Source organism: Boleophthalmus pectinirostris, unplaced genomic scaffold, assembly GCF_026225935.1.
Source record: "Boleophthalmus pectinirostris isolate CB_2022bp ecotype Guang Dong unplaced genomic scaffold, ASM2622593v1 HiC_scaffold_14, whole genome shotgun sequence".
Taxonomy (NCBI): domain Eukaryota; kingdom Metazoa; phylum Chordata; class Actinopteri; order Gobiiformes; family Gobiidae; genus Boleophthalmus; species Boleophthalmus pectinirostris.
This window is the reverse complement of record NW_026571047.1, coordinates 16767643-16780136: the sequence shown is the minus strand read 5'-3', so window position 1 is coordinate 16780136 and position 12494 is coordinate 16767643. Positions and strand designations below refer to the sequence as shown.

The 12494-nt window shown below is 37.5% G+C and overlaps 1 protein-coding gene and 1 pseudogene across 1 annotated transcript; both read left to right on the top strand.

The window, feature by feature from the left end:
- Positions 1-29: 29 nt before the first annotated feature.
- LOC110154366 (FERM domain-containing protein 6-like) lies at positions 30-5850 on the top strand (annotated as a pseudogene).
- On the top strand, positions 5707-12262 carry ghdc (GH3 domain containing). The gene is made up of 11 exons (XM_055150131.1): positions 5707-5946; positions 6126-6413; positions 6831-7027; positions 7699-7893; positions 8729-8848; positions 9364-9661; positions 10483-10672; positions 11057-11128; positions 11220-11353; positions 11599-11687; positions 11767-12262. Exons 1-11 carry the CDS (start codon positions 5862-5864, stop codon positions 11986-11988), a joined length of 1890 nt encoding a protein of 629 aa, XP_055006106.1. The 5' UTR covers positions 5707-5861; the 3' UTR covers positions 11989-12262.
- The last annotated feature ends 232 nt before the right edge of the window (positions 12263-12494 follow it).

The following is a 12494-nucleotide window of genomic DNA, read 5'->3' as shown; positions in this document are numbered from 1 at the left end:
AACTTTGTTTTCATAATAAGAGGTAGGCTTGTTTTTGCAGGCTGGGGAGGACACGAGTGATTAAAAGGGCTGAGAGCCACTGAGGTTAATAGCAGGATGAAGTCCAAAGCAAAGCGAAAAGTGTGTGTCCTCCTGCCTAATAAGCAGCGTCTGGACTGCAGCTTAGGGGTGAGTAGCAGATTTTTCTTATAAATCATGATAGTGGATTTGGTGGATTATAAACTTTGACTTTAAAGGGTCCATGTTACGTTATTTTTTGATCTACGTATGTTATAATGTCTCTTCATCAAAAATATACTTGGAGTTTTGTTTAGTTGGATTCACACGTTTTACACAATAATCCTATATAGTTAGGTGGAGTTCTCTCAAACAGAAAATGCTCCGTTCCACCTTGTGATGTGGTAATACAGGAAGTGCTCCACTGTGTTTTAAACTCCATACATCTTCACTAGTTTCATTTTGATGATTTCTGCCCTGGAATTGCCAATCTCTACTGAACAAAAAGTAAAAAGTAGCTGTTAACCACTACATGAGGTGGAACAGCATTTTGGAGGTATAGACAGACTAATCATAAAGGGTTCCTCAAACATGTGAATGAAACAAAACACAGCTCCAGGTATGTTTTTGAGGAGGTAGCAACATTATAACATGTCTTAAAGCTTACAATAGTCAATTTTGTGTAATATGGGACCTTTAAAAACAGCAGTCTTAGTGTTCTTTATTACAACTATTCACATACAGTGTGAGTGTGCTCATTTGGACTTGTTTACCTTCTTATGGTGTTTTTATATCTTTTTCACCACCACCAATTTTGTGGCTCAAAATAGCTGTACTATCAAGCTATGGAAATGAAATAACTATGTTTTTTTTTTTTCAAATTGTTTCCAAATGGCAAATTCAAGTACTTATGAGGAACTTGCATACATTTAGTTTCATTATGACACAAAAACTTTATTTTGTCTTCATTTAAGATGAACGTTTAAACTATGCGAGCCATTAATTTTTATCTTTTAACTTTGATTCTTTGCAAAAAAATAAAAGTATTGAGTTGCATTTTCATGTGTATTCAGTTGAAAAGTCGGGGCCAGGATGTGTTGGCTGAAGTGTTGGAACAGCTGGAGATCAGTGGACTGCAGATCTTTGGCCTGGCTATTCTCAGAGGTGAGAGGGAGACCAGGGCCTAAGTGGAGGGAGGGTCAAAGCAAATGTTTTGAATCAATCTAACGCAGAGGAAACACTGATTAAACAAAACAGCAATTTCAACAGCCCTAAACAGCAATAAGTGTGTTTCTGCTTTTAGATAATGAATACCTCTTCATTGACTTGGAGCAAAGGTTATCAAAGTATATAGGGCAAAGATGGAGAAAAGCATCTAAAATTGTAAGTCTGTCTTTTTTTTTTTTTTACTTTGGAGTTTTTACAAATGCATTTCACATCACACTCACCATATTAACATTCAACTCTACTCTGGATTTTCACAATTACAGGACCCATCCATCTTATTTCTGAGAGTTCAGTACCATGTAGACAGTGGGCGACTGATACAGTAAGTTTGGATCAATGGTCGGAAGCTGCATGATTTAAGTTTTAGTTTATCATTGCAATATTCAAGATGATTTTTAGTTTTAACAAATTAGTTGTTATGAGGTAACCTTAATTCATTCTGTATTAACACTTCTTTAGTAAGATGATTTAAAAATCAAGTTTAAGTACAGATACTACAGATATATTGTCATCTGCTTCTTCACACAGTAACTGAGTCAAAGAAAGAACTCATCAATTCAGCACAAGATATTGAACACAAACAAAATCCTATTGTTTTCAAAGTAAATTTTGCTTTCTTGTATTATTACCTCTTTGGCTGACTGCATATGCAAACTCCCATATACTCCGAATGGACCGGTGCCTAAACAAATGTAATATTTCAAAACAAACACAGCTTTAGTGGCCCAGAGTTGATTGATTTGATATATTTTCAGGAGCGGGAGGGAGCTGCGGCTTTACTACGCGGCTCTGCGACAGAAGGTGCTGCGTTCACAGATCCGCCAGCAGGAGGCTCTCTTCTTCCAGCTGGCATCGCACGCGCTCCAGGCTGAAGTCGGAGATTTGGAGATCCAAGGAAAACACAAACATTACTTTCTTCCTGAAGATTATTTCCCCTCTTGGGTAAAACCACTACATAATCCTGATCACGTCAGTTCATTATTATGGGTGTAAATAAATTGACTGTACGGTAATATTGCGATATCAAAAGTTTGAGGGACGGTGATAGAGAAGGTTTGGGGTTAAACTCCAGCTCTGACCAGTGCCTGCCGTTGTGTCCTTGGGCAGAACACTGTGCATACCCATTAAATGTGGTGTTTGAGTAATTGTAGCAATATAATTTTTTGCATTATAATTTAACCATAAGCACTTGGGCCCACAGTGCATTGCTTTAGGTACAATAGCTGGTTATCCCCACATTTGACTACCCCAACTTTAAGACTTTTTAAAGACTAAGACCAACATCACAACCATTATGCAGGTGAAAAACACCAGGTCCAAATCTAATAATGAGCAACCAACTATTTAGAATTTAAGAGCCACTGTGGATTACACCTACACTTCCCCATAATCCATCCAACGTCTTCCTCTATTCTACTGATTCTTTATTCATTGCTGCTGGCGCCAGAAACCAAAGTATTGTGATTTCCCATTGTTGTTTTTTTTCCTCCCTCCATTTAACATTGCACTGCAGCCCGGTTGAGTACATAAAAAATAGACTAATGAAATTTAAGACCTTCGTGAAAAAATAGGACTTCGACAACATAATTTAAGACTTTTTAAGGCCTTAATTTAAGAACATGAAATTTAAGACCTTTTTAAGACTTTTAAGACCCCGCGGCTACCCTGAGTAAGTATAAAAACAACTACAAGAAATGACTGTTCTTCAACATTTATTTGTTACTCTAAACTAAATTTTGTCTCCAGGGATTTTTAAAGACTAGCAGTCATTCCACTGTAGCACAAGTCTTCTCACAATATGGCAGCTGTGTGTCAAAACTGTATGCCTTTGGGGGCTACTGAGATGAGATCTGAATACTGCTGCCCTAGGTATAAAATGCATTTGATTTTTGTGGTTTGTTGAAAGCTCATAAAAAGAAGAGGAAGAAACTACCTACTTCAGCATGGTCCAAAGTTGCACGAGGAGCTGAGAGGAGTGCCAAAAAGAGAGTCTGTTATGGAGTTTGTGAAGCTGGCCAGCACAGTGGAGGACGTGCCAGTGACTGTGTACAGGATGAGACAGGTACAAACAGGCATTTGCAAGATATTTTTAATTTGTGAAATTGAAATAACTGTGTATGAATGCATAGAACAAGAAAGAACAGAAATTTTCCATCATTTTTGGAGTATGTCCAAATGGAGTCTGTTTTTATCAGGTAAACTATACACAATCTACTTTGATTTGAAGTTGTTTTCTACTAAAACTAAACTTATTTCTGGATCAGGATGTAGAGGGGAAGCAGTGTTTGCTGCATGAGTTTACTTGGACAGATCTGGAGCATGTCTCTTTCCAAGTGAGTGTCAGTGCTATCCACATTCATACAGGAGCTTGTTCTGTCCATCAAATTAGTACTGACTGTTTGGGGGTAACCTGATTTTAGATTTCATTATTGTAAGAAGATTACTAATTTTCATTGTTGGTTAACTTGAAATTCATGATATCACAAGGTAGAGCAAAACATTTTGAGCTTTGACTGTGTAGACAGACTTCTATTAGACAATTACTCAAACATGTGAATGAACAATTCCAGGTATTTTCTTGATGAGGGAACAACATTATAAGATGGCTTAAAGAGTCATTTTAGTGTAATAAAGGACCTTTAAATCAGATATGTAAACATAGTGAATTGACATACCTAATATTGGTATTATTGAGACTTATTTGTCTGTCTCCAGGGTTGCCGGTTTGAGATCCATGCAGTGGGCTCCCTGTGCCTGCCTAAGCTGGTGTTTTACAGTCAGTCTGCCCTCCACAGCGCGCTCATCCTAAAGCACCTCAGAGACAGTCACCGCTTCACCATCTCAGTCAGAGATGCGCTGAGCCATGTCCGACAGATGGAGCAGATCCAAGGTCAGCACCAACCAAGGAGACAAAACCCACGGGAATATGCAATGACAAGCTGCAGGCCTATCACAAATGAAATGTTTTTAAACCAAAATAAGTGTTTTAATTGGTTGGGGTAAACAAGAAAGTGCAAAATCACAAAAATACCATTTTATTTCAGGCGTAAGCTATGCAGAGTGTTTGTCTACTACAGGGCTTTAATTATTTCTAAATATTTAATGTGTCTTATTAGTCAAATATTAGGGATTTAAAGGGTCAACAAGTTTGGTAATGATTAATTTTATAATGATAGCACATAAAACTGACTAGTACTCCAAACTAGAAATTGAGCAGCATATCTTATAGCTGTGTCTAGTTCTGTATTTGCTTATTAGACAGGCACATTATGCATGAGGGCAAGAAAATGTAAGCAAAAAAGGAAAGAAGAAGCAAAAACTCTCAATGACTTTTTGCTGAACTGGAGCATACCCTATAAGGTTACATACCATTTTAACAGTTTTAAGATAGGGCCAAAAGAAACTAACTTATCAGCCTACAAATTGTTAAGACATACATAATTTTCTTCTGTTCAGCCTGTTGTTTGTACAGGGAGGCTTACATCTGTGACTCAGCTCTTCTGATGCAGAAACTTCACTGTTCAACGCCCTCTTCGTCTTGCTGCTCCATTGAACTGGAAACCATCACAGAAGAGGAAGAGGAGCAGAGCTGTGAAGGTGGCTTCCTTTGACAGAGAAATATAGTGATGTTAAAAGTAGAAACTAAATATCTGAACTGTAATTACTACCCACAAATAAGAGAGTTTAAGTCAAATGAGGTACACTGAGAAAAAAAAAACAACTATAATTTTAGTACAAGGGGGCACTAGTGTAGTCCTAGCCAATTCATTATGATAATCACCGTAAACATGAACAGAGATAATTTGATGTTGTGTTCTGTGGCAGGCTATTAATGTTTTCCATCTTTACTATTCACTTTTAAACTTAGATATGATGTACCATTCAAACGTTGATTTTTTTTTTGTTTTTTTTTTTGCAGAGGACATGAGAGTGCAGGAGTCAGAGGAGGTTTTTGTTGATAGTCCAGATGAAGTGCTGTGGCTGGCTGAGTTGCTTTGTGGAGTCTCTGTGGACAGACCTTTAGTGTTACCCACATCGGATTGGACAGGTTAGGTCTAATGATAATGCTCTAATTCTAATGTATTCATCTCTGATCATCTGTTTGATTTTTGTTGCAGCTGTCACTATGGAAATGAAGCAGGTTAGTGCACAGACACTTTTTATTCATGTGATGATAAAAATAGAAAATAGATGTCAAAGTTAATGTCACTTTTGGTTTTACAGGTTTTGAAAAAAAGACCTGACATTGGGATTTCTGTCGACTAAGAAGACTAAGGAGCCTATCCAACAATATGTGTATTTGTAATCAGATGCATGTAATATTATGAAAGACCATTGATTTTCAGTAATTAATCATCTTAATTGTGTCTACATTGTTTTATTTAGTTTAATGCAAAAAACACATTGCATGTTACCTTATGAAAGCACTTTTGTAGGCCACTTTATACAGTCTACGTCAACTTTGTCTCAACCAATCAGTGAAGTCGGATGTGAACCAAACACGGAAGTAGACTAGCAAACCATGGAAACATGACTGTAACTTCTCCAGCGTTTTAACCTATAATTTAACTATTTGTGCGTTTGATTGAACATGTGAGGCAATAAAATTGCTACTGTCGTTACGAAGTATCTTTGTCATGGCGTTGAGTTGGTTTTATATTGTTTTGACTCTATGTTGCGCTGTTGCATCAGTTGGGATTGCCATTGTGGGCCAGGGTCAAAGTAAGTACATCGAGGACTTCACACAAATGAAACATTTGCTTTTGACAATAAATATAGTTTGGGATATTTGCCATTTTGTAACTGCATAACTAGAGGAAGAGAAAGTTAATATCAAATGAAATGTGAACTAATAGCGCCCTCTTTTGTCTAATACTTGTCATGTCCTTGTGTAACTTCAGTCATACCGTCTCTTGTTGCGGCTCTCGCCCTGAGCACCGCTACCGGAATGACATTGGTTTTGAAGGAGTTCAGCTCGAAATTAGGAGCTGAAATGCGGCCGGTGGGGAGTGTGCTGAGTCAGTATTTGGCGCTGAAGGTGGTGGGCTGGCTGGGCAGGAGACAAAGGCGAAAACTGGAGGAGGATACGCGGAAAGTGGAGCAGGTTCAGGAGGAGACTCTGCTGAAGCGCCTGCGTAAACACGGCGGCACCACTTATGGAAGGAAATACGACTTTAAGTCACTTAAAGGTGAGAGAAAACTGATTTCATTCATATATGTGGGAAAATTTTTGACTAATGTTATTGTCTATTTGGCTACTAAAGGCATAGTCGAGTGAAAGCACAGACCATTGTAATTAAGAAATAATAAGCATAATATAATAACATAATTTTTGGCTCTTTGAATCATGGCAATATTAAAAAAAGAGAACTAATAAGTTGTACGATTTTTTTTTTTTTTACATCAAATGAGTTACACTCTCTTCACTGAATGAATCTGAATTAGGCCTCTCTTTCCAATTCTGATAAGTTTAAATTAATGGGAATGATGAAAGCTTGCAACTTGAAAATCATATTCTTTTGTATTTTTTCAAGAAATTATTCAGTATAAAAATCACCAAACAAACACAATTTCAGTTGACCATATAAATTAACTGTACTTTCCAGACTCTGCTGAGTTCCGCGCACGTCACCCCATCACCACATATGAACACTACAGGGAGCTCATACAGAGGGTTGCAGCTGGAGAAGAAAAGGTGGTCATCTCTGAGAAGCCCCTCATTTTGGCCATGACGTCCGGGACGTCAGGGGCCAGTGCCATGCTCCTCAGCACCAAGGACACCAACACTGAGTTCTTCCTACTGGTAAGCTCAGTTACAGATTTGTGCTGTTTCTGTTTAGGCTGTTTTACAAGTTATCATCTGTTCATAGATAAATTACTGTCTTATGAAAGGTCCGAAATTACACAAAGCAGATTCTTGTGAGATTTAAGCCATGTTATAATGTTGCTACCTCCTCAAAAATATACCTAGAGCTGTGTGTATAGTAATCCTGGTTTATTAGTCTGTCCACATCTTCAAAGTACAAAATGTGGTAGTTTACATTTACCTTTTACCTCAGTAGAGATTGGCACTTCTGTGGCTGAAATTATTCAAATGATAGAGTGAAGGTTTATGAAGTTTAAAAACACAGTGGAGCACTTCCTGTATGAATGTTTTAAGTTTGAGAAAATAATTATGCAGGGTTTGTGTGTTAAATCTGTGAAACAAAACTTAACTCCGGGTATGTTTTTGATGATAAAACAACATTATAATCTTGAATAGAAAATAGCGTATCATGAGCCCTTTAAAAGTGAAATTTGAAGTTGCACTATGTAACTTTTCTGGTGGAAAGGTAGATAACGTATAATGGGCAATTGGACCTATAGTTGTCTAAATGATATAGTAATAGAAAGTTCATGTCCCTTTTTTTTTTTAAATTGAATTGATATCATCTTTAAGCAAAACATAATATGTGATCCTACTTCTTTCCCTAGGGAGTGACAGTGTGTTTAGACGCCATGAGAAAAGCGTTCCCAGCCACAGAGAGCCTCCAGCGAACCACCAAGTTTTTCTACACTCCCACCCTGCGTCAGTCAGAAGCTGGTCTTCCTATTGGTCCAAACTCCTCAACACCTGCCTCCTCTCGCCACATGCTCAACCTGTACACAACTCCAGCTCCGGCTTTTGAAGTAAGAGTAATACTTTGGTGACTTGTATTGGAAACATTGACATCGCTGACATTTATTTACACACATCAGTCCATACAAGAAGATGTATAGTATAGTATAACTAGAAAAGCACTCAGAGAGCGCAGACCTCCGCCATGGACTACCCCCATTTTTTATATAAATTGCGATAAAATCAGTCTTCTGGATCAGATCCGGATCAGCCTTTGGAATATGAAAGAGGATCCCATTGTCCATCCCTGAGTCAAATTTCATGGGGTTTGGTCAATAATTAACCAAGATATTGAGAAACAAAATTTTTGGCCCCATTTACCACAGGATTTCTTCCGGATCACCCACAAAATGAAATCACTTCTTCCTTTTCACATTTCCAACAAATCCTGAAAATTTCATCAAAATCGGTCCATAACTTTTTGAGTTATGTTGCTAACAGACAAACAAACAGACAAACGCCGGCAAAAACATAACCTCCTTGGCGGAGGTAATAAGACAGTTATAATTATAGTGGATTATATAGCATTTATAATTTACAATGTAGTAATGAAATAGACATAGGGCAGATATAGTCCACACACATACATCTTTTGTTTCTTTTCAGTGTAGCAAACAGCAAGAAATTCTGTTAAATGTTTTCTCTAGAAAGCCAAAATCATTTGAAATATGACCCATGATTACACAAAGAGCTCCATCAGGATATTATTGTTGCACACCTAGTCAAAAATATCACTATAGAAATTGTCCTGAGATCTTTGACTTGGATTTTATTAAATACATCCGTACACTTACTACTATACTGTATATACTGTAGAAAAGTGTGGCATCACATTTTGTTTTGTAGGTTCCTAGTGAGAAGGACACACTGTATCTTCACCTTCTCTTTGCACTGAAAGACCCCACCGTAGGAACTCTGGAGTCCAACTTTGCGTCTACAGTCTTTTATGCCTTTGTTTCATTACAGGTAAAGTAATTTTAGTAAACTATTTTCCACAATGACTTTGGTTAGGTTTTTGTTAATGTTTGGTGGTTACATGCTAGAAATACCTGTATTCAATTTATTATAGCACTTACCTAAATCACTGTAGCTGGTGTGAATTATGTACAGACAGGCAGTCTCATTAGAAATGTGTGGCATCACATTTTGTCTTGTAGGTTCCTAGTGAGAAGGACACATTGTATATTCATATTGTATCAATTATGCAAGATATTTATCACCATAACTATTGTAAATACACAAAAATATGAATTAATACATGTTTATAATGATCAAACTATTGTTGATAACATATTGCTTTTTGTTATTATGCTACCTCACATGTTATCTACTTTGGCTGTACAAAAATGCTTTAAGTCTTTAATTTAGTTTTCAAATTAATATTTTGGAAAAATACAGAATCCAAGCTGTGACCAAAATTAACTTTATTTTGCCTGATGAACTGAGGATTAACAAACTAATTCCTCCTGGCTTTCCTGTAGGAGCATTGGCAGGAGCTGGTGGGGGACATAGAGCGTGGGACAGTCAGTAAAGCTTTGGCTCTAGATCCCAAAGTACGGTCCAGTCTGGAGGCTCTGATGAAGCCGGACCCAAAGAGGGCATCCCAGATACAGGCGGAGATCCAGGATGGGTTCAGGGGCATTGCAAAACGACTTTGGCCAAACCTTAACCTGGTGCTGGCTGTGGACTCTGGCTCCAATCAAATTTACGGAGAGATGCTGAGAGAGAGCTACTGCCAAGGCGTGCCCTTCTACTCACCTTTTTATGCTGCTACAGAAGGTATAAAAAACTGTTGGGTTTCTCATGACTTCAATTAATTCTATTGGATTCTGGTGGGGGGGTCTGTTATCATGAAGATGTTCGTTTTGTTTTCATGGGTGATATTAAATTTATCTAACATCTGTTTCTTCTATCATCGGTGTTTGTAGTGCTCAAACACACCTTTAAAAACACCTTTGTTAGCAAGGTCACTTCTCCACAGATATGACTTGTAAATTGACCTAACGGTGTCTCCTGCTTGCCTGTATGGACAGATAATTTGTTTAATGACATACACTGGAATATTCAAGGCAAAGTAATGAAATCTCCATGGTGACAGGTGGCAGGTGGTGGGCCCTCCTCCAGAAAAGTTAAGTAAATAAAACAAATTCTCGACTAGAATCTGACAAACAAACAAACTGCTAACCTCTTGTCCATGGAGATATGTGATTGGATTGTTCCACAATATGGCCTTAAACTTGGCTATCTTGCATTTATTCAGTTACAGAAGTGTTTTTTCTATGGCTAAAGACATATTGTACCTTGCAAAACATATGTTCTTACTGTGAGCAAGGTTGGCTCTCCATTGATTTAAATTTGGTATGAGCTGCTTGTTTCCATGGAGATAAATAGGTTTTAAAGCCATACTGTGGAACTTTACAGACAAATCAATAAAGTCTCCATCAGAACAAACAGAAAGGTCACACAGTGCACCTTTTAAGTAACAATTTGAATGGCATATCTATTTTTAAACCATTTCTAGACCATTTTGAACAGTACACTATTTTGAGATCTGTAAGTGTTGACATCCATTCTTGATTTGTGAATGAATTCTTGTGCAGGCCTCATTGGGGTGAACCTGTGGCCAGAGGAGACCAGCAGACGTTACCTCTTGTGCCCACGCTCCATGTTCTGTGAGTTCCTCCCTGAGCACAGTCTGGAGCAGGACGACCCACCCACTCTGTTAATGCAGGAGGTGAAGGAGGGCCACAACTACGAGCTGGTCATCACAAACGCCTCTGGGCTGTACAGGTGAAAGATATTTTCAAAAATAACAAAAATATCTGTTCGACTTTTCTTTCATATTAAACAAAGACAAAACACAACAAAAGGATGTATCATATTTTAGTATGTAACGTCTCAGTATTAGTTTCAGTATTAAATTCAATTGTCCACAAGGCTGTCTTCCAGTTCCTCTGAATATGGTTAGAGAATATTTAAATATGTTTATGAATTTTATTTTTAGCACTAGTCTTTCAAATAATTTCAAAAAAGTACAGAAGAATTGTATTTTAATTACATCTGGAATTGTACAAGAGCAAAATAAAAAGTAAGGTTTATTAGTTGTTTGAAAATGAATTACATATAAATAACGTACACTTAGGATTGACATGGTTTATCTTTACATTGTTACAGATACCGCATTGGAGACATTGTGAAGGTGGTTGGATTCCATAATCAGTGCCCTATCATTGAGTTTCAGTACAGGTATGAGACATATGGGCTACTTCCTGTGTTTTGTAACTATGCGTTTTTAACTAATCAAGAGTTATATTTCCCTTCTCTCTCTTTGTGTTAGGCGCGGTCAGATGTTGAATGTTCGAGGGGAGAAAGTGTCTGAGCATTTGTTCCTTGGAGCTTTAAAGAACGCGCTCTCTCAGTGGCCTGGGGCTCAGCTGGTGGACTACTGCTGTGCTGAGAGTGGAATTATGGGTAAACACATTGTACCTGTTTAGCATTTTGTTCAGTAGTTAAGGTTGCTCATCTTATTCTAGTTCTAACCATGTACTGTCATTGTATCCTTGGCTTTTCTCACCTGGCGTTTATATTAATGAATTGTTGGCAGCTTACCACAAGTTGAGAGTGAATGGGTAATGGTCTGCTGTAGCACTTTGAGTAGCTAGTGAAGTAAAATAATAAATATAAATAATTAATCCATATTATGTACATTTTTATAGGTGACTCCAGTGGTGGCTCAGACCCTCATTACCAGGTGTTTTTGGAGCTCAAAGGAGTCAGAAATCTCACAGAAGAACAGCGCTACAAGGTAAAAAACAATTCACTTTAAATATTTCTATAAATTAGTATATTTTTAAAAACACATTTTTCTCTCTCCGTAAATCTAGTTGGACATATGTCTGCAACAGGACTCTGCGGTGTACAAGTCTTTCCGGATCAAAGGCAGTATTGGACCAATGCGAGTGCAGCTGGTGGCACCTGGAGCCTTTAACGAACTCTCCAAGAAAATGATGTCCTTTTCTGAGACAACACCAAATACGTTCAAAATGCACAGAGTTATTCGAAGGAAAGAGTATGCGGACTTCCTTTTGGGCAAAACACTTTCCTAAAACTTTCTGTGGAAGTACACACAAACTGCGATATGTACTGACTGAATATTTGAAGTGCCATTTGTAAAGCAGCAATTATATTATTGACCTCCGCAAGGTTAAAAGGTTCATATTACACTTTTCTGATATGTTATAATGTTTGTTTCCTCATTAGTTTTGTTGCATTCACACGTGTATTTTTAAACTCCTTACACCTTCGCATTTAAACAATTTCAGGCCTGGAATTGCCAGTCTCTGCTGAATAAAAATTAAAAAGTAGCTGTTAACTTGAAAACTATCACTTCATGACATCACAAGGTGGAACAGAGCTTTTTGAGTGTTGGAGATGTAGACAGACTAATAATAAAGGATTACTGAAACGTGTGAATGAAATGAAATACAACTCCAGGAATGTTTCTGACGAGCACCTTTCTAACAAGACTAAAAGCTCGCAAGAGTCAATTTTGCATAATTTAGAACCTCTAATCATATTTTATAATAAATAAAACTTCATGTGACTATGTATT

Excerpts from the sequence above, each read along its gene's own strand:
- ghdc (XM_055150131.1), top strand. The coding sequence starts at position 5,862 with ATGGCGTTGAGTTGGTTTTATATTGTTTTGACTCTATGTTGCGCTGTT. Across the intron at positions 5,947-6,125 it reads CATTGTGGGCCAGGGTCAAA|TCATACCGTCTCTTGTTGCG; the intron begins GTAAGTACATCG and ends GTGTAACTTCAG. Across the intron at positions 8,849-9,363 it reads ATGCCTTTGTTTCATTACAG|GAGCATTGGCAGGAGCTGGT; the intron begins GTAAAGTAATTT and ends GCTTTCCTGTAG.